At 42.1% G+C, this 23316-nt stretch overlaps 1 protein-coding gene across 1 annotated transcript in view; it reads right to left on the bottom strand.

The window, feature by feature from the left end:
• The window catches only part of TMEM135 (transmembrane protein 135), a 176472-nt gene extending 153403 nt beyond the window's left edge, over nt 1-23069 (bottom strand). The window contains exons 1-2 of the mRNA XM_080912125.1: nt 22806-23069; nt 935-1062 (exon numbers count right to left, since the gene is read on the bottom strand). Coding sequence (XP_080768251.1) covers nt 935-1062; nt 22806-22946 — 269 coding nt within the window. The 5' untranslated portion in view covers nt 22947-23069. The remainder of the gene's footprint in view (nt 1-934; nt 1063-22805) is intronic.
• Between the last annotated feature and the right edge of the window lie 247 nt (nt 23070-23316).

Below are 23316 nucleotides of genomic sequence, written 5' to 3'. Positions count from 1 at the left end.
CAACAGCAGGAACAAGTTGCTGACAGAAGCATTCGAGACTGAGTGTCCACCAGGCAGTGACCACAGGAGGCAGCACAGGTTAGGAGTGCACGCCTTGGTCCCTGCGAGCAGCGGCCACAGCAGGGCTGAGGGAGATGGACAGCCATGCTCTGCTCTGGCGCCAACCTTACACGACTTTGCCTTGAATATCAATATCAGGCCATTACTGAATTCTGCTTCTGATCAAAAATCCTGACCAATAATTTCAAAACTACAATAGGCTTCAGAAAATGGATGATACACTGAAAGAGTTTCTGTTGCATAATCATGCCAATAGCTTGAAATTTACACCATAAGGCCAAGACCTAAGTCTCCTGACTTTACAAATGTTCCTGTAGGTGAATGTCACTTCACAGATTAGCGTGTAACCTGAGGAACAATTATGCCAACAGATCTGTCTTTCTGTAGGGTTTGAAGGATAATGGACCACACAGGTTCATATATTTTAATGTCTCCTTCCTGGCAGGTAGAGCGTTTAGTAAAAGCTAGGAGTGGCCTTGGAGGAGGATGAGTGTCACCAGGGTGGGCTTTGAGATTTAAAAAGCCTACACCATGCCTGCTTTCCCCTGTTCCCCTCTCCCTTCCTCCCACTCTCACTTCTGCCCCCCCCCTTCTTTCTCCCCCTCTACCCAACACATCGTAGGTCAGGATAAGGATATATGCTCTGGGCTACAGCTCCAGCACCATGTTTGCCTGCCACCATGTTGCAGAATATACTGATCATGGACTCACCCTCTGCACTGCATTTAAGCCCATAGGCTTTCTTCAAATGACTTCCTTTTAAGTTGCCCCAATCATGGTGTTTCTTCACATCAACAGAACAGTAACTAAGACAGTTTCCATTTCAACAAAGCAAATTCTTTTTTAATATGGATTGGTGATTATAAGTACCAACCTTAAAACACAGAAGAAAGTAATATACAAGGCCCCATTAGCGGTCAGGAAAGAGGCAGACTGGAGGATCTCAGGAAGCAGCTTGTACAGGTAATACTCTAGCTTCCGCTTCCGGAGAACCGCTGCAATCTGGAAAGAGTGGGGCTTTGTTATTTAAGCCAACCAACCATTTGCACTTACATTAACTCTTATATGGAAGCTACTGAATAAAGCATATGTTAAAGACTAAAGTAAAAACTGATTCCATTTTCCTAGCTCCTTGGTACAAACAGTTTTAGAACAGAAGATACTTGCATTCACATAAGTTAAAAAATAGAGACAGTGTGGGTCACGTGATAGAGTTAGTGCCAAGACAGGTACATGTCAAAGGCCATCATCACCACCATCAACACCACCATCACCATCTCATGGTCACATGACACATCAGCTTCAAGGTAGATATGTATAATAGAAATAAAATTAAAAATAAAAATAACCGGGGCTGGAGAGGTGTCTCAATGGTTAGAGCACTGACTGCTCTTCCAGAGGTCCTGAGTTCAAATCCCAGCAACCACATGGTGGCTCACAACCATCTCTAATAAGATCTGACGCCCTCGTCTGATGTGTCTGAAGACAGCTACAGTGTACTTATATATAATAAATAAATCTTTTAATAATAACAACAACAACAACAACAACAATAATAATAATAATAATAATAATCACAAAAAATTTACAACATGGATCACAAGATAAATTAGCCCCAGGTACATGTAAAGCCATAAAAGCAATCTTCAAATGAAAAATATACTTCTAAAAAGAAAAGGTAAATTGTAGCCCAAATAAAATCACATGCTACATCAAAACTCCATTAACCACTGCCAGCCCAGCCCACCATCTCAGGGAACCTGTGTCTGACACCAAAAACTAAGTAATGATTCAAGGTTCAAACAGAAGCTGTGAGGGATAAAGGTGAGGCATAAAACAAGTTAATGACTTCTGGCATTCTAGAGCGCTAAGAAAAATTAACGATGGGCCAACAAGCTGGCTCAATGGTAAAGGTGTTTATCTTTGTTCCACCCCAGACCCAGTGGGAGGGAGAAAGAACCCCTACAGGTGTCCTCCAATGGTGACATGGGAAGGCTCCGAATGCCAGACATTTAAAAGTTAAAAACTTATAAGAGACCCACCTATTAATTTTAAATTTAAAAATGTTAACCTCTATGTTTTAAATTGAAAACCTATATGTTTCTTTGTTTGATTTGGTTTTGGTTAAAAACCTGTTCAGCTTGGTTTCAATAAACTTTGAATTTAAAGGGATGATTTCTAGATGAGAAACTAAAACCACCAGAACCCTGGCATAGAGAGATAAAATAAAGATATGAATATACTCGGTGAGCACACTAGCAATGTTACAGGGGATAAAGTAAAAGATAATCATAATATGTTCATGATAGGGATACACATATGGAAGGCGATTGCATGTGGGCACTCTGAAGCACGGGGCCGTGGAGAGTCACTGGAGTGAGTTGCAGCGCAGGCTGACCAAAGGTTCAGGAGAGATAACACAATCCTCCCAGGTGAGAGGGAACTCGTCCATTAGGAAACAGTACAGAGGAACAAAGGTTAGAACAGCAAGATTAGGGAATGTGTGGGGAGGTGGCAGAGAGGAAGGCACTGGGGAGAGTCAGGGTAGCTGACAGCCTCTCCGTTCATCCCTCTCTAGAAATAGCTCTTCCTAAAGCTGGAGGCCAGCAAGTCCAGTGACCTCTGCTAAGGTCTTATTTTACTCACAAAGTCTCTGAACTGCCATCTATACTTAAGAAAAAATGAAAAGGGAAGCCCAATCCTATCTTTAATGCATATGAAAGTCTTGATGGGGGTGGGGGTAAATAACAAACCATAATACAAAGGGCACTGTGGTAATCCTAAGCCTGAGAGAGAAGGGGCTGCTAGTGCAATTACATGAAACTACTTAATGCTGGTGAAGAACAAGAGAGCAGCTTCTCAGCACTAAGACAAGACACCTATGGGAAACAGCTTACTAGAGAAAAGAGTTTGGGGCTCATAGTTCTAAAGGTGTCTACTGGATTTTTGTTGGGGGTAAAGCAATATATCACCTGGCAGCCAAAAAGGGAGGGAAAGAAACAAAGTGGGGCAAAGGTCCCAATAAGTCCTTCAATGTCCCCAATGACCTAACTTCCTTCCATCTCTTCCTCTCTCTCCCAATAACACTAGAGTCAGAGAACTAAGTCTTCAACACATGGGCTTCTGGGGAGACTCAAACTCCAAGCTACCATACAGCCATGCTCATAAGTTACATGTCCACTGTGTCTAGTGTGAAATGCAGATCCAACAGTTCTTTACACACTTCAACAGACCTCTACAGACAAAAACAGAATTCTGTACTTTACACAGAAAGCAAATGAAGTAGAATTGCTGTAAATAAAAATGTTTAAAATGCAAATAAACTATTCCCAGATCAACCTTGCAATGCTGGCAATGCAAACACATGAGGAGAACAAGATACAGAGCCAAGACAGTCATCCAAATCCATCTGATTTTCATAAAGGCACAAAAACAATCCCACAGAGGGAAGACGGCCATCTCCATAGACAGTGCCGTCTTAGTTAGCAAGTAAGGGCCGTCCACAAGTTACAGAGAGAAGGGATATTAGTTAATATTAGGTTTCACGTTTTGTACAAAAAGTAATTCCAAATTGATCACAAACATTATATAACACTGAAAAGTACAAAATTTTTGGAGGAAAGTGGGAAAATTTTATGACAACAGGGTAAAGCAAAGACTTTAAACTTGACTCTAACAGTAAAAGGAACATCTGATAAATTGGACTTCATTTCTTGGTAAAAGACCTACCAGGAGAACAACAGATACGCTACAGAACAGGGGAAAACAGAAAGCCTGCATGTAATTAAAGACTACCATCTAATATGTGTGTGTGTTTGTGTGTCTGTGTGTGTGTGTGTGTGTCTGTGTGTGTCTTACAGGCAACGATCCAATATAAAAACCAAATAAATGAGTAGGAAAATGTTAATTAAAATTACAATGAGCCATGATTACACAACCATTAGAATGGCTGAAATGAAAACTAATGTCAGGGCTGGGGAGATGGCTCAAAGTCTCTGTGCAAGCATGAGGACCTGAGTTCAAATCCCAGGATCCACACTTTTCAGAAAGCACTGCACTAGCTGTACCTCTGTAACCCCAGTTCTGAAAGGCACCAGCCAGCCAAACTGAAGTCAAGCTTTGAGTTCAATCAAAGGCACTGTCTCTAAACAATAAGGTAGAGAGAGGTGACAGAGGAAAACAGGAAAACACTTGACACTGAGCCTAATCTCCACATGTATATTCACTGCTAAGAGCTCTCTCTCGCTCTCTTGCTCTCTCTTGACATACTACACATAAAAAGTGCTCAGGGATGGACCTCAGACCTAAGGTATAAAACCACAAAATAGTAAAGCATCTGAAACATAAGCATACACCTTCGTGAACATTTACAAGCATGTGTCAAGAAGCGGCAACAGCCTGAGTGGGCTCATGAAGGGCCGGTGTGGACCAAGCCAAACCACTCAGTGCAAAAGAGAGAGGAGACTAGGAGGCCAAGTTGCAATATTACAGTCCCTCCAGACCTCTAAGAGGGTCTTAGTTACAGCCTTGACCTCTCAAACCTGCCCATCATCAAAGTCCCTGTGCTCAGCACTCTCATCACCTACCTCTGGTCACATCTCCATTCCCCTGTGATGGGTGTCACATATTTCCCATAGAGACAGCATACCATCACTGACGTTGCAGCCTTTGACCATGGACGATGACAAATCTAACTGGCCCTCAAAGGGGCTTGCCACAGTATTAGATTGACTAGTAACAAGCCGTAAGTTAGCATTCACTTTTAGCCCACAGGTTGATTATTCATCTCTTGAAAATAACTCCATTTCTAGATGTAAACAAATCTAATTTCTTTGGAAAGATAAAATAGTTTACAGTAACAGATTTATGTTGTTTCCATTTGTAATCTCTTTTAAACAGGATTTCTTTAAAGCAAGATCTCGAGGCAACTCAACACTACTAACACATAGGGCCAATCTGATTTTTAGGAGCTATCCTTCCAGTGCATTACAAGACTAATACTTTTCCCCATTCTGGACCCTGTCCCCTCCTTCCTAATGACACATGGTAACAATAGCATCCCCTTGTTTTGACCACCAAAACCCATCTGCAGACACTGGCAAACATCACTGGAAATAAAATGCCCCCTACTGAGAACAACTGCTTTAAAGAAAATGGCAAGCGCATCTTGAATATTACTACTGTGTCTTAAATGTCCTCCAAAGACCCATGTCACAGCTTCCATATCCAGCCTGTGGGATACTTGGGGAAACACTAAGAGATGAGAACCCATCAGAGGCCTTAGGCCACTGCAGCATGCTCTCGAATGGAACCTAAGATACAGTCCCTCCAGTATCCTCTACTTCCTACTGCCATCAGATGACGATCCTCTGACACACGCACCCACCGTCATGTACTCGCTGCCTAATTAAAGACTCAGACTCCACGGAGCTAAGCAAGCCATGCACTGAAACCTCCAAAACCATAAAACAGAATACATCTGCCTCTTCTTAAGTTAACTGTCTGTGTATTTTGTTATGGAAATGCAAACCTAACACACAGAAAACTGCCATCATGAAGTATCTGGATGAATGCCTAGATAATCTGAGTAGAAACATGGAATTGGTTTACTGAGGAAATCTGAGAACGTAATTAGGAGGTATAGGTGAGAAAAGGCATAGAACGCTGTAACCAAAGAATAGCAGGTGTTTCTGTAGGGCACAAAAAACAAGTGAATTAATAGTAACGGCTGTCCAAATGAAGTTTCAGATAGGAATGAAGATTCTACTAGATATTAAATGCCAAACCTTTCACACAACAAAAAGGAAAAGAGAAATGGATCCATTGTGCTCATGCCTGAGACGTCGTAGAGAACTAAGCTTAGAGACGATAAAGTAGATTACCAGAAAATTTCAAGGCGACATAGCATTTTAATAACTGGGAACAAAAAAAGCAAAGGAGAAAGGTTTGAATACTCTCATCTTTAGGGGAAATGGGGGGGGGAGGGTAAAGTGTGTGTGTGTGTGTGTGTGTGTGTGTGTGTGTGTGTTTAAACTGCACCAAACTGAAATACGAAAAGAAGCTGCAAGGACCATTTCAGCATGGAGATGGGTTCTGAGAGGAGTGTCTGGGAGCCATGAAAAGGATAATTACAAGCTAAATCACGGAACCAAGCGATGAACTGTGTTCTGCTTAACACGGCTTTTCCAGTCTGCTTCTCCCTACATTCTGCTGTCTCTCTGGAGAACTCTGTGTCCATGTTCCGCTTGCTTGTGAGGGTGAAGGACCCTAGGGCCTTTCACCAGCCTTATACCCACCACCTCAGGTGAGGCTAGGCCAAGTTCCATTCTCCACCCACAGTTCTTGGGAGGATCAGGAACATTCTTGAAAAAACCACAGAATGCCTGACAGTCACCTAACCCTCTGGTCCTGAGGCCTGTCACATGCTTGTAAGCCAATAGATTCACGGGCCAATACACTTAGCCAATGAATTTAAACTGTAATCTTGCTGATGTAACCTATACCCCTAAAATGTATAAAAACTGCTTGTAACAGCCTTTCGGGGTCACCTCTCCTCTGAATGTGAGCCACCCCAGTGCACTGGACTAATAAACTTCTTGCAATTCCTGATCTCTCTTATCTCATTCACGGAAGCCTCAAAATTGAGAAAAGACTTAATTTGGGTATTAGAAGGGCACCTCAGAGTGTACAAGTCTCTTATTTTACATAACAATCCAGTCATTTACTCCACCATTTCTAGAGAGACAGCAAGCATACACTTTTTCTTATCACTGCAAATGAACTCAGAGGTCTGTCTGGTTTCCCTAAGCAAGTTGAGTGGGACCCTGCCCTGAGAGTACCATTTCTAGCATAGCTGAACCTAACCTTGCTCTACTTTCAGCTGACCCAGAACTCTGGAATCTGCCTACCTTTGTATCTTTCTGACAAGCTGGCTCACAAGGCAAATGCCTTTGTTCCTTTAGATAAGCCCCCCAATAATTCATATTGCATCCTCATTTATATTTAGCATAGTTGAGAAACTGTATATTTTTTCAACTCATGTATTTAGAGCTCTTTTCCATTAAGGACTGTCCTGAGGGTCCCAGTGTTTACCACTTTGCTGAGACATTATTCACAACTTTGCCTCTGGGGCCCATGCTGTCTCAGATTATCATGGAGTCATTAACATAAACAGAGAGGACATCCCACCAAGGAATGTGAAATATGTACATTATTATACAAAGGAACCTTAAACACACAGCAGCCACTGACCCTCAGGAAGGCACACACCAGGGCCCTGAGAGGGGAAGAACCATGTCACTCTGTCCCCACCAAGGTCAGGCAGGGCTCAGCAGAAGCTGAATAGGAGCTAGAGATGAAGTAGCAGAAAAAGACACTGGCTAATCCTTCAGAAGACCCAGCATCTGTCTACACAGGTCACAATGGTTGACAACTCTAGTTCCAGAGCATCTGACACCAGCTATATTCTGCCTTCACAGGACTGCACACATGGTACACAGACATACACAAAGGCCAAATTATTCATATACATACAATAAAAATAAAAACTTTTTTTACATTTTTATAAAGTACCCAAGCACTTTGTATCCTGGAAAATAGGATGAAAATGCCTCGAGAACTTCTCAGAAATAAGCAGGACACCATCCACGCCATCAAAGGCTCAATGATGGACAAGAGTGAGTCTGTTTCAAGAACTTTTCATTGAGAAGGGACCCCAGGGCACCACGCTTGAGCAGGACTGTCAATATCGTTATTCTTTTCAAATTATCTGACTGGGACACACAGCAGATGCCAGATACAGAACTAAGATATAAGGTTCACCCACGCTCCAATCCAGGCTTGTCCTAGTCTAATCCCTGTATTTTATTCCGGACTACTTCCCCTTTGGATGAGGAATCTTTACTCTGTGTATCTGGGAAACTGACAACTTTGTTCTTACACTAGAAGCCCATAGCCGAGCCTTGAGTTTCAGAGAAAACTTTGGACTTAACTTTCCAGCAATAGCAGGGCAGGTAAGATTGAAGGAACTTTAAGAGGCAGCCTGAATGCATTTAGCTCTGTAAGAAGCCTTTGGGTGCCAGGTTAAAATGAAATACTTTGCAACTTAAATGTCCCTGCAAAAACCTGAATGTTCTCAGCTAGGGAGCTGAATGCCCTACTGGAAGGTGGAAGACCATTTCACAGGGTGGAAGACCGTTTCACAGGGTGGAAGCTGTTTGTACATGCTCTTGTTGACTAACATGTTTTCTGTAGCAAGTATTTTCAATCCTCATTTGACTGAATTCTAGACACAGATCCACTGATAAAGAAGACCAAGTGCATACACACACACACACACACACACACACACACACACACATGCTCACACACACCACTTCTACTCTTTAAAAGCCCTGACACAATGTACTGAATTGCTTCCAACATTTCTATTTGTAAGGTTAAAATTTACAAGCTATAAAAGCCAAATTTAAATGTTTCAAAAGAAAGTGACAAATGAAGTAGCATACATATTTACACATCTTTTTATAGTTTTCAAAGATTTCACTTACACAGTATTTGACAAGTATCTCACAGCAAGCCATGAAGTAGTAAAATCGTGATTACTCTATTTATATAGGTGGAAATCACACCATCACAGAGGAAAGAAGGGGGAAAAAACTCAGATTATGTAAAACTTAATAGTAAATGTACCACACTGCACAGCCTCGTCAGATAAAGGCAACCACCTGATTGTTAAAAACCAAACAAGGGCCACAGAGGTGGCTTCCAAGCCACCAAGCCTGTTGACCCAAGTTCAATCCTGTCAACACATAGGGTGAAAAAAAATGTCTCCTCTGACCTCCACACAAATGCCATGGCACACAGACAGACACACAGACACTCACTCACACACAATAAATATATGTGATCAAAATAAGTAAAAACTAAACAGCAGGACAAGTCATTAGCAGTGTTTTCCCTAACTTCTTGCTAGAAAGAAAACCAAACATGAAACTTTAATGTTGGTCAGTACGCCTCACATGCTCACCCTAACATCTCTCTCCTCTGCTTCCAATTTTAAACAGGAGATAAGGGAAACTTTAAAGGCAGCCTGGGAATGTGCTTAAGATACAGTATTGAAACAAAAATATAATCAAGACTAAGATTCCAGGCAAGCCCGGACCCATTAGCCTCATAAACTGAGTAGATAATGCTCCTGGCACCAGAGAGAGAACCTTGAAATCACAGAAGTGTCGCTTTAGCTTTTACTGGGCAGATGCCATGTAGGACTATTTCTTTATCCAGAACTCCACAGGCTGACATGCTATTCTACCTTCTAATAATACTCGAACGACGCCCTTCTCAATAAGGAGCTGAACGCAGATGAGAAGCTGAGGCGGCCCTGATCGTTCCCATCCATCCCGCAAGAGCAATGAGACTACAGCGTGAATTAATGCAGCTAGCCACGACTTCACTCCCAGGAGAACAGGCAAGTGGAAGAGAGGAGATCGTCCTGTCTTAGAGGGACCAGGCAATCCATGTGGGCGTGGCAGTGAAGCTCAGTGCTTGTCTTGCATGCCCGAGGCCCTGAGTTCAATCTGGAGTTCACTAAGTGAGCAGATGGATGGACGGAGGTAGGGAGGTAGAGAGATGTTTGCCTGGATAACATCTTTAACTCTTTTTTAACAAGATAACAAAAATAGTTACACAAACCAGTTAAAAAAAAAAAAAAACAAAAGTCTAGCCTTAAAATTTAATCAGAACTAAGTGTGAACAAACAGAGCAGGAGCCCAAAAAAAGAAAGTGTTAAACCCATGGGCCAGGACTATGACTCGGAAGGTAAAACGCTTGTACACAGGCCTGATGATCTGAGACTGGATATGGTAGTGAGTGTCTGCAATCCCAGCGTTCCTGCGGCAGGGCGGAAGGAAGAGAGAGGAGATGTCTCAAAAGCTGACAGTTAACACGGTCTGTGCAGTGAAGAACATGAACTACATGTAAGGCAAGGACTGAAACCCAAGGTTATTCTCTAACCTTCATGCCTTGTACAATGCATGTGGCTATATTCACACACAAGAATACACACATGGACATGCATGCACACACATTCATCCCATATACTATACACATAAACATGCTTATGTCTTAGACGTCACTATTTTATCTAAAACTTCAATTTACTTTTTACTTACTCTTTTGCCTTTAAGTGAAAAAAGATATCAAATTTGAAGAAAAAAAAATCAAATTTTTGGCCATGGTATTAGACATAGGAAATTGTCTAACAAACTCTGAAAATAAGTGATTCCTCATCTTTCTCCCTTTCTTTGAGCTAGAGCCCCTGTGTTGAACAGTCAGCCCCACATACTCCCGGGTTCAGTCATGTCACTAGGTCATTTCCCTGGGAAAGGGTTCCTCGCCGCGCAAACTACAACATGGTAACCCTAGTAACACTGTACAGCACCTCACAGCACTTACTCCATGAGAAACAGCCTTGTGTTCTGAAGCGTCCATCACTTACTACAGACAATGTGTCAGAAGGAATGACAAAGAGGAACAGCGGGCGGAAGTGAGGACTGGGCAGGGCGGGCGGAAGTGACTACTGGGCAGGGCGGGCGGAAGTGACGACTGGGCAGGGCTCCAGTCGGCTCCAGTCGGCTCCACAGCCTGCACATCATGCCGCCCCCACATGGAGAAATCCATGCCATACCAATCAACTCATGGTCTCTGTGCTGGATGTTTCTGGGGTACAGGTGTGAAAAGAAGTCGGGTTATTTCTGCACCATAATGACCCCGGCAAGAATGGGTGTAAACCAGCATGCTGAGCACAGCTGCTGCGCACTTTCAGTGGGAGCTAGCTCCCCTGTGCTGGTAGCCAGGAGGGTCCCTCTACCAAAATCTGCCTTTGTTTTCAAAATATATTATTTTTGTAGAATATAAACTTTTCCAAGTAGACTATTCTTACTTACTTGAAGAGAATTTCCTAATGACCACACAAAAATAATGTCAGCATAGAAAATATTCAGGATTTAAAAGGCCTTCTAAGCTCCTTTCAATCAAATAAATACACAATTTATTGAGCATCTGCTGGTTCCAAAACATAAGCAGGGATATCATAAGAAGAGATTCCGTGTCTGTTAGTTCACCCCTGACCTGTGGACAGCGGAGGGTAAGCCGGGCCACCCCCCTCGGCTGATAAGGGAGAATTGAGAAAGCGAGGCTGCAGCACCTCAGCTGCAGGCTGGCCCCTGGCACTCGCACTTTGCACTCAACAGATCAGAAAAAGAATAACAAGTCACTGCAAAACAAGGTCAAGGGACTCAAACTGGAACACTAGTAAACACACTTATCATTTAAAAGGAAAAACCACCAGAGAAACCTCCATTTCCAAATGAGCAGTAACAGGGCAAGAAAGGGCATCAGTGACTCAATGAGGAGCCAGAGACAAAATCAGCTGGTCACTTACGCCACGCAAATAAGGCCTCAAGCAAAAGTCAACTTACGACTTCATTATCTCCTAGTGTCAGACAGGCACAGTTTTTATTTAGTACTTTATTTCATGACTTTCAAGGATTCTTGATTCGTTTTGTTTTTAGTTTCTTACAGAACTTATTCAACAAATTGTGATAACACACAACATTAATACCAGATTCAAACATGTGTGTTTCTGTGGGTTCAAATCCAGTGTGAATTACAGTTATAAACCAGTCGGGGTCTCAAAGGGAGCCCCTGTGTCAAACAGAGGGGGGGAAAGCCTATTATCAAACATTCACGCCAACACTGGTCTTATTTCTCTTTAGAAACTATGCTAAATATCACTGGGCTGATTTCATAGCTGGTGGTTTTCAGGCCTTTTGCAAAGTAACTGGATGCTTGATAAATTGTTTTTTATTCCTAGGAATCCCAGTTCTTGGTTAAATATTTACTAAGACAATGACCTGAATGTAGACAGGCTTATGAGATTTTAATCACAAAGTTGTTAGATAGTGCAGTTCAAGCAAATACTGAACAAGCATTTCATATTCTGAAGGGAGACCTCTACATCTAAAAGAGAATGAAGAGACATTATTCCTTCTCCAAAGAGCAAAAGGAGTGTATGTACTCTGACTCAACAAAGGGGCATCCAACACTGTTAGACAGTCCTGAGAGAACCTGCCTAGGAAAGGGTCATTTTAAGAGGTTAATAAACAACTTCCCTCTCTTAGGGAATGTTCCCAAGGACTGAACACCATGGAACTCAGACTCCCAGTGTGGAAGTGTGCATAGGTTCTGTGCTCCACACCTAATGGACTCTGGTGTACACAGGCAGTGAGGAACACCACTTATTTTATATGTGAAGTAATAGCTAACATCCAAAGTACAAAGTAAAACTTTGTTTTGAATTATGTGTATGCGTGTGTCTGTGTACACATGGATACAAGTGTCTGAGAAGGCCAGAGGAGGGCTCTGGGCCCCTCGGAGCTGGAAGTACAAGGTTGTGAGCCGCCAGATGTGGATGCTAGAATCTGAGCTTGAGCCATCTGCTATAGGGGTTCTTAACTGCTGAGCCACTCCCTCCAGCCCAACTATATCATTTCTAATATACTGAATTTCTACTTCAATGTATGCTGTTAACCTATGTTACAGAATGCATAAGAATATTAAACATTAAAAGTGAACTTTAGTGAACATCAACCTTTTCACAAATTAAAAAGACAAAATTACTATTATAAAGAATAGTGTAAGAGTCTGGATAAGACAGGTAATAGAAGCTACTCTGCTGTGACTCAGTAAAGGAAAAATGTCAGGAATAGACTAAGAAAGGGAAAACAAAAAACAAAAAACAGACTCTGTTCCAAAAAGAAAAGAAGGAACTCCAGAAACCCAGGATGAACAAGGGTGGAAAAGGGAAGGTACGGTCTGAAAGTCACCTGAATAGAGCTCCAGTCATGAGGTTTGGGGGGGGGGAGGCTGAAGCATCCAGCCAGCCCCAGGGAAAAGAGCTGCAAGATCCAGCCCACGGGGCAAACCCAGAGCAAACCTGTCTCAAAACCAGTCTTGGCGAGTCAATGACCACCAAAGAGGAACAAGTCAGACGTGAACAGGCATACCATTAGCTAAGTGGCATGTGACCGGCTGCCATCTTGGATGAAATCAATTGTTTAAAACTGAGTGTCATGGTGTAACTCTAACCAAGCAAGTGTATGACAAGAACTTCAAGTCTCTGAAGAAAGAAAGTGAATAAGATATAAGAAGATGAAAAGATCTCCCATCCTCATAGATCAGAACAATTAACATACTAAAAACAGTCAGGTCACCAAAATCAATCTACAGACTCAATGCAATTCTCATCAAACTTCCAACACAATTTTTATAGACCTTGAAAGAACAATTCACAATTTCATATGGGAAAAAAAGCAAAAAACCCAGGAGAGTAAAACAATTCTGGCATAAAAACAGACAAACTGATCAATGGAATCGAATTGAAGACCCATAAAGAAACCCACACATCTATAGACACTTATTTTGACAAAGAAGCCAAAACCATACAATGGATAAAAAGAAAGCCTCTTCAAGAAATGGAGCTGATCTAAGTGGATGTCTGGATGCAGACATGTACAAATAGACCCACATTTATCACCCTGCACAAAATTCAAGTCCAAGTGGATCAAAGATTTCAACATAAAACCAGGTCCACTAGATGTAGTAAAACAGTGGGGAACAGCCTTCAACACATTGGCACAGGAGACAGTTTCCTGCACAGAACACACCAACAGCTCAGACACTAAGACTAAGAATTAATAAACGGGACCTTCTGAAACTAAAAAGCTTCTGCAAGGCAAAGAACACTGTCAGTAGGACAAAGGTCAGCCTAGTAGAGAGAAAAAGATCTTCACCTGCAAGGGCTAATATCCAAAATATATAAAGAACACAAGAAATTAAACACCATCAAATACCCAATTAAAAATAGGAATACAGAGCTAAACAGAGAATTCTTAATAGAGGAATTTCTAATGGCCAAGAAGCACTTAAAGAAATATCCTTGGTTTTCAGAGAAATGTATCAAATGACGCTGAGATTCCATCTTATACCAATCAGAATGACTAAGATCAATAACTTTAGTGATAGCACATGCTGGTAAGAATGCAAACTGGTACAACCATTCTGGAAATCAATTTGGCAGTTTCTCAGAAAACTGGGAATAGTTCTACCCCAACACCCAGCTACACCACTCCTGGGCACATACCCAAAAGACGGTCCATCATGAACAAGGACGCATGCTCCAATACGGTCATAGTAGTGTTACTCATGGCAGCCTGAAAATGGGACTAATCTACATATCTCTCAACAAAATAAGGGATTTTAAAAAATGTGGCACAATATGAAATTTGTAGGCAAATGAATGTTACTAGAAAAGATCATCCTGAGTGAGGTAATGCAGACCCAGGAAGACACACATGGTATGCACTCTCTTCAGTGGACATTAGCCATAAAGTACAGGATAGCCATGCTGCAATCCACAGACAGACACAAAGAACCATGAGGGCCCAAGGAAGGACGCTTGAGTCTCACTCAGAAGAGGAAATGAAACAGACATGTGAAGTAAATGGAGGGGGAACTAGATGAGAGGGGGTGGGAAAGGAGAGGGGTGGGGATAAGGTGTGGGGAAGGGGAGGCTGGAACAGAAATTGGTAGGGAGGCAGCCCTAGAACTAGAGGAGACTCCTAGGAGTCTTTGGGGGTGACCATAACTGTGCACTGGGAGATATGGAACCTGCAGAGCCACCTCCTGTAGCCAGACAGGACTTCCAGCGGAGGGAAGGGACACCAAGACACCCACAAAACCTACAAGCAATGCAGGAATAAAGATGGAGCAGAGATTGAGGGAAGGGCTAAACAATGACTGATCCAACTTGAGACCCATTCCTCAATAGTATGAGAACCAACTCCTGATGCTATTACTGATATTCTGTTATGCTTGCAGACAGAGTCTAGCATGGCTATCCTCTGAGCAGATGAAAAGATGCAGAGACCCACAGTCAAACATCAAGCAGAGCTGGAAACTCTCATGGAAGAGTGGAGGAGGGGAGGAGGAATGAGGAAAACGGAGGGGTCAAGGACACCACCAGAAGACCTACAGAGTAAACTAATCTGGGCCCATGTGGGCTCATGGAAACTGAACCACAAAGCAAAGAGCATGCAGGGGCTAGACCTAGCCACCTCCCCACATCTGCAGCACATGTGGGTTCTTCATGCTTGTTCTTCATGTGGGTTCCCTGACAATGGGAATGGGAGCTGTTTCTGACTCTACCTTTGGATCCCTTTCCCATAGCTGGGCTGCCCTGTCTGGCCTCAGTGAAAGAGAATGTCCTTAGTCCTGCAGTGACTTGATGTGCTTGGGGGGGTGGGTACCCATGGTGGGGAAGGGCTTCCCTTCTTTGAGGAAAAGGGGAGAGAAAGTAGAGGGAGGGAGTTTAAGGCTGAGTTACTCTGGGGTTCCAAGAACAGGAACCCATCCCAAATCTGGGATCCTGAATACTCTAGGGCAGCCATTCTCAACCTTCATAATTCTGTGACACTTTAATACAGTTCCTCGTGCTGTGATGACACCCAACCATACAATTATCTCATTGCTACTTCAGAACTGTGCTTTTACTACTTTTATACATCGTAATATAAACATCTAATATACAGGATATCTGCAAAGAGGTCATGACCCACAGGATGAGAATCACTGTTCTAGGTTGAGACACTGCCTGGGGAGACAGGTTCAGAAGACAAGAAGCCAAAAAGTATTGACATCTGCTGGACTAGCCTAAATGGTTGGATGTACCACTTAGAGGAAATCAGCCTCCTATGTAGAACCTGGAGCACATGTCCTCAGCTGAGAGTTACTCTGGAATGTAAGAGGTCAGAACCTCTGGTTCAGACTAACTGCTGTGTGGCTCAGGGCTGTGGAAATGGAGCCATCTAATGTTCCAGTAGAGTGACGGGTGCATAGGGAGTTTTGAAGGAGTGCAGGCACCTGCCTGTAGAGATTTCAGTGTGATGGTTGCTTCCCTGATAACCTACAAAATTCACAACAATCCCACCTAGAACACTGGCCATGCCAGGTTACAACCGAAGAACCGCCCAGCCCACAGACTGCAAAGCTGAGTCTGGCCAGCAGAAGGCTGAGGACCAACAGTGGCACACACAACATAAATCTTATCAGTACTCGAGACCCTACAAGTTCGTATGACACAATCCTGTCCCTTACTACACTCAAACCTCAACACTGCAGAAGGACCTAAAAGGAACCCTCTCCAATACACGTGTCATCTCTTTCTTTCTTTTTTTTTTTTTTTTTTTTTTTTTTTTGGTCCCATGTATATCGTTTTTTTCTATACAATGCTGTCATTGCTTTTAAGACAGTTTTTATGTTATTGCTTTGTTATTCTTCATAAAACTATATAACTACATTTACATATTTGTTAATTATTAGACTTTTTTTCTTTCTTTTCTTCTTTGAGGGGTTGTTTCGTATGCATTTAGTAGTATTTTGAATTTTGCCTTATCCTTACTGGAATTTGAGGTATTTTATTGTGATTTTTAGCTTTGATGCTTATGTTTTTATACTCCTTACTCCAATCTACCATTGATTATAAATGTTCTCGCTATTAAGAAATGTTTTTCGTGTTTTTTCTTCCTAATATCTTGCTCTTTTCCTTTTCTTCACAATAATTTTCTTCTCTTCTTGCTCACTAAGTCTTGATTCCCTTTCATTTCACCCCTTCTCTTTCCCTGAATTTACCTGATCCACTTACGAATCCAAAAGTAGTTCCACATTTACCCCCAAATTCTTTTTAAGTACAGAACCCACCATTTTCTTTTAGTGATAACTGACAATGTGCTAGTGGCTCTAATTGATGATCATTAAGAAGATCCCCAAATGAAACCAAAGAGATGCCTAAACCTACAGACAAACAAATAACACAGGAGAACAAGCATGTGAACGAACAGCAACATTGTTTCCCCACAAGTCACAATTTCTCAAGTGCTGCATTCAAAGATACTGAAGAAAGTAAAAGGTCGGATGAGGTTCTGTCATGTTTGCTAGTAAAAATGAAAAGTAACCTCAGAGAGAAAAGAAGGCCAAAGGGTGAAGAAACTGATTGAGCAATTAGAAAAGAAAGCAAGCAACCAAGAAGAGAAAGTCAGAAAAGTGATTAGGAAAATCAGCAATATGGAAGAAAAGGCAGAAAAATAGAAAGGGAAATTGAAATTTTTAAAGGATATATAAATTTGGGGAATGAAAAATTCAACATATCACTAAAACAATAGGTACCATCACCAATAAACTCAACAAAGCACCAATATATAACCACCAATAACAGCAACCACAGTGAGCAAGAACTCTGAGATAAAATTAACACACCAAACCTCAAAACCCAAAAGGGAAGAGACTAAGCTAACAGCATGCAGAATCTACCCCAGGGTACACTTCCCAAATCTAGGGAAACAGTGCATAACAAAACACAACCAGAACCCTAAATATACAGGACAGGACCCCTCCACAGTACATCATAGTCACATGTCAAAACCACAAAACCATTAGAGCTGCAAGGGAAGAACACCAGCTCACCCACAAACGCATGCTCATCAGAGTCACATCAAACCCCCCATTAGCAACCCTAAAAACCAAGAAAGAATAGATCAAAGCCCTGAAAGTAAATAAGCACCAACAAGCTACTATTTTAAATTAACAAGGAGATGGAGATAAATTTTATGAAAGCAGGAAGAAATTCATTATTATATGGGCTGCAGAGAAGACTACATTTCTGTAGTTATATGCTAAGTTCTTTTTATCAATGGTATAGTTTAACCTTCCAATTCCTTTGTTCATTTTTAGCTTCAATAATATATCCAGAGAACTGTGGATATATTATATCCATATATTTATATATAGATATACTTTTATTATAAAACAACAAACCCATAATACCAGCAGAAGAAAGAAATGAACAAATCATTCAACCAAAAACAAAAACAACCAACAAAAGTATACGGGTCAGTAAAACTCTCTATAATAACTATAACTACAAATCACTTCAACTCCCCAATAGATATAGACCAGCTGACAGGGTTAAAACTATATGATGTCAGATAGTCTGTTGTCTCTGCAAAGACACCCATAGCCTAAGGGTCAAGATACTAATCAATCTACCATGAGAATGGAAACCAAAACCAAGCTGGTGTAGCTGCTCCGACACCGAATAAACTAGTCTTCAAGCCATCAGTAATCAGAAGAGACAAAGGCCACTACATACTGATACAGTGAGCAATTCATCAAGACATAAAATTGTAAAGACATTTATATTGAATGTTTGGTGCCGTGATTTCCGTTTTAATAATAATAATAATAATAATAATAATAATAATAACAATAATAATAATAATAAATGGATAAAATAATAAAATTTATCATTATCAAATTATTATTAAAGGTTCCCAAAGTCAAGTGGGTCCTGATACAAGAGTACTACGTAACTTGAGTAACCCATTCTTCTCTGGATATATTATTGAAGCTAAAAATAAACAAAGAAATTGCCATTGATCAAAAGAACTTAGCACATATATACAACAACAGAGACTTCTCTGAAGCCCACGGTTACAAATAGGAAATGAGAAAGTCAAGTGACCAGCAATGGAGCAACATAATCCTAACTCCTAAGACATAGAAACTCAACCCAAATGAGTAAAAAAATTTAAAGATGAGGAATCAAAACAATAAAATACAGTTCTCTGGAGGTGGGCTGTTTCAATAAAATGTACACTTGGTTTGGTTAAAAGAGGGAGTCACTATCACAAAGTAGGCTTAGACTGAGTGTGTGTGTTTGAAGTTAAAAAAGCAAACACAGAGATGCAGGCCCAAGTTTCATTTGCGGCTATGCTGAATCTCATCTTTTCATGTTGGTCTCTCTTTAGGGACTCATATTTCCTAAGATAAAATTATCTGTGCCAATATATTTACGTAGGGAATAATAGTTCTTATAATCAGACATTCTTGGGGACCTGTGGGTAATGCTAAAGGTTTAAGTGACTTCAGGATTGCCAAATGAAAGGATTTAACAGGATCAGATTCCCACTGGAGGTGGGGGACTTTGTATGATTAGAACTATATGAATTGATTTGTTATAACTTTCTGAGATGTATCATTCTCTTTATCAAGCAGGGACTATATTAATCACTAAGTAATAATTGGCATTTTACATTCCTTTTGTACTTGAATTATAAACTCTTCATCAGAATAAAGACCAAATTGTCTACAAAACTATTTTAAGTGGAAGATAAATTCTAAGAGGAAAAGAAGCATGAAGGCAAACGCAGACAGAGAACAAAAGAGTCCTGTAAGGACAGCCCAGAACCCATTAGATTAACTCGTATTTCAAATGAAAACGGATGTAAGTCCCATTTTACAGGTTCCAGAATATACTCTTTACCCAGTCTTCCAGGCAAGCCCTTCAGATAGCATCATTTCTATCACTGAAGACAATGGTTTCCACATGATTCAGACCCCAGTAAACATCAGCAGGTCCAGGTGCTGTCCCCACATCCTCCATCCCCCTGTCCTGTTTATTCTTCCGGTGAGAAAAATGCCTCCAAAACTGCCCTTTCATTTTCTCTGGCAAATGCCAAACACCGCTCTGCTCCTGTGCAACTCTAAAGTCTATCCACTCATACCTGAACTAATTCACAACCTCCCAATAGTTCTAGTTCTGAATAAAAGCTGCCTGCTCCAGCCGGAAATGGAGGCATCACTGAAGGCATCCTAAGGTGTGTTTCAATAGCAAACCCACGCAATAGGAGCTTACTCTAAGTCCAAACAACAGCCCCAAAACATGGGAATTTATCTTCCACCAAGATAGAAACAGATTTTTCCTTCACTCACATTGCTGGTGAAGCACAGGTGGGATTCCATGAGAGTCTGTCACTCTTTTTCTCTGTCTCTGTCTCTCCCTCCCTTCCCCCCCTCCCCCCCCAATTAGGTGAAGCAACTACATCAACTCCAACTGTCCTTCCAACTTTAACTAGTGAGCAATACAGGAAGAAGAATCCTCACCCTCATTCAGCATGTGTTCCTGCAACCTCCTTAATCCTGTCCTTTTTTTTTTTTTTTTTTTTTTTTTTTTTTTGCTTTTGCTTTCTACCTAAAATCTTTGGAAGCAAGAGAAATTTCTCTAATTTTTTGTTTTCTTGTGCATGACATAAGGATGGATAATCTTCAGACAGAGTCACAGCTCTAGAGGATAACTGCATCAAGAAGCAAACACACAGAATATAATTCAATAGAAATTATCGTTCCCAACTGCATTCAAACCTGTTGATTTATACAATGTGCACACTCTGTTTTACAACACTTTTGGATTTCTCCCTCAGATCACACCATCTTCCTCTCTAAGATACACACCCCATACATCTACACCATGAGTTAGTGCCCAATCTTATTTTCAACGTCAAAATGAAATTGCACTAACTCTAGTAAACTTTACTCATAAGTGCCACTGGAGAAGAAAGGAAAGACAAGAAAACACATATTCAAGGCACATTATGATCTAGGGATACAGCTCAACTGGTAGACTGCCTACCTAGTAGGCATAAGCCTCTGAGTTTGATAGGACAACTGTATAAACCATGCGTGAAGATGCAAAGTTGCAATCCCAGGACTAGGAGATCACCAATGAATTATCTTACTTCATTCATACACACACGAGAGCACACACACACACACACACACAGTCAGACAGCTGAGATTCAAATCCAAATCAGCAACTACAGAACTCCTACAAAAAGTACAGTATGGCTAGGTGCTTACTTAGACACACACACACACACACACACACACACACACACACACACACACAGTCAGACAGCTGAGATTCAAATCCAAATCAGCAACTACAGAACTCCTACAAAAAGTACAGTATGGCTAGGTGCTTACTTAGACACACACACACACACACACACACACACACACACACACACACGTACATACATATATACATACACACAGACATCAAGCCAAAGTCAAATAGCAGAACAAGTCCTTTCTTGCTCCCCACCATCCCATCTTGCTACAGTAGAAGAATCTCTGCTCCAGTTGCTTCCCTACGTTCCCCTAACACAGAATAGAATTAATGTCTATGCTGTAGAAATGATACCAGGCATTCCACAAATATGTGTTGACTGAATGAATGAATGATGCTGTAGACCTCAGGAGAAATTACATAATGTAAACACTCCAACTAGTTCCTAATCCTTGAGGTTAAGAGCAAGTTTTGGACAAATTGCTTGGACTAGTTTTTGCTTTACTTTGTTTTGTCAGGGGTGGGAGGTGGAGGAACGAGGCAAGGAATCAGAACGCAGGAGCTTCCACCACTAAGCTAAGTCCCCCCAGCCTAGGAAGAGTCCTCTTGTCCATCTGTTCAAGAGTCCAATGTAGTTATAAGTGGTTACAGAAATCTGGGGCAGAGTTCAACAGCAGGACTCTTGTCTTGAAAGTACAGGACAACAGGTTAGAACCTTAGCAACACCAAAGTAATAATAGCAGAGTAATAAATATTAAAGAAAGTGTGGCCAACATTCATTTAGAAAAGCCAGTAACAGCCGTCTTTAGGGGACGTGTGTGTATAGATACAGATCAAAGTCTATATTGGACTATACTCTAGATCCTTATTAATAAACATGGTATTCCCCAGTATCTACACAACTTTAGAGTTTATCAGAAGTGTACACTCTAGCCTCCACCAAGACCTACTGAATCAGAAACTCCATTCTAACATGATCCCTGGGGTTTCCTTAAAAAAAAAAAAAAAAAAAAAAAAAAAAATGGGGGTGGGAAAACACCAGTCTATGCCTTGAAAAGGGAACTTGGTTTCTGCAAGCTCTAAGGGAGTCACTGTCTTTTCCTGTGTTCCGTCTATAATTACTTATTAGATTTCTCCTCAGAGTTACAAACATAATCATACAGTCAAAGATGTCATCAGCCCAAATTACTACTTCAGTGAGAAACAAAAATGGATCATTCACTGAATGCTGAACGAACTTTTAGGACACATACGAAATTTGATGTCTACTTTCTTAGCATACAGACTTCCACACATGAAAATGACAATGAACTTCAGTAGCCAAATAACCCATCTTTAATGCAACAATGTGCTTATTGAAGAAAAGTGGCACTCTTCGGTAGAAAATACCGTGATCAGTTCTCCATGTTACAGTAGACTTTCCAGATACTCTCTATGAGCTTCCCTGCGTGTAAACCTGCATAAGAAAATGACCTCAGCAACATGTCACTAAAGTACCATCAATGACTCCGAAATCACCACACAAAATCTCATACCAGGAGTCTACTCTGGGAACTTGCGAAAGAACAAACCATCAAGTGACATCTCTATCTTCTCAAACAAGGACAAAATCTGTGACTACGCGGGCTCGGGGTGCAGCATACCCTTTTTCATAAGAGAATGGGGCTGGAGGGCAAAGGGGGCTAAGGAGAGGCTGTGGGCATGCACTGACTACATACAGAGCTCCAACGCCTCTCTATCAGAGTCCCTGGACCCAGGGTCTGAATCAAGTCTGGAGCACAACCCCATCCTAGCAACAGGCGGCCGGTGACAGTTCGCTCCCGGGGTCCCCTCCCCCTCCTTCCGCCTAGGACTGCCCCCCACCAGGCCTCTCACCACCCCTAAAGCTGACCTAGGAGCATGGAGCCCCAGGAGGCCGTGCACCCGCGCCAGCCCTGCTCACCAGGTACAGGGGTGCGTAGATCCGGAGAGACTCCTCCAGGGCGCCCCAAGTGATCTGCAGGAAGGAGACCCGGCAGGAGGGGTGCCAAGTGTGGCCGATCTCGTAGCAGTTATGAGGGATGGACTTGCTGAGGGCCGCCATGACGAGCGGCGGTGGCAGCTGAGCGTGGTCGGGGAAACGCGGGGCTCGGCGGGGGCGGCGGACAGGCAACAGCGGAGCAGACGCCGCGCGGGCCTCGGCGTGCGGGGTGCGAAAAGGTCACGGGAGCGGGTTACTCAAGGCCGGAGTCCTCGGATGTTGGCCCGTCCGCGTATGGCAGCGCGAGGGGGCGGGGCGAGCACGACGGAGGCGGGGAGGGGAGGCGCATGCGCGCTCCCGCGGGTGGGCGGGCTCGGGCCGGGCAAAGGAAGCAAACACCTTCACCCTCAGAGTGCGAGCGCGACTCAGGAAAGCGCTATATAGCTCAGCCCTGGTCCTGACCAAGCCCGACCAAAAAGATCAGAGAGTTGTG

This window comes from Micromys minutus, assembly GCF_963924665.1.
Source record: "Micromys minutus genome assembly, chromosome: 2".
NCBI lineage: Eukaryota > Metazoa > Chordata > Mammalia > Rodentia > Muridae > Micromys > Micromys minutus.
This window is presented reverse-complemented; position numbering and strand designations above follow the sequence as displayed.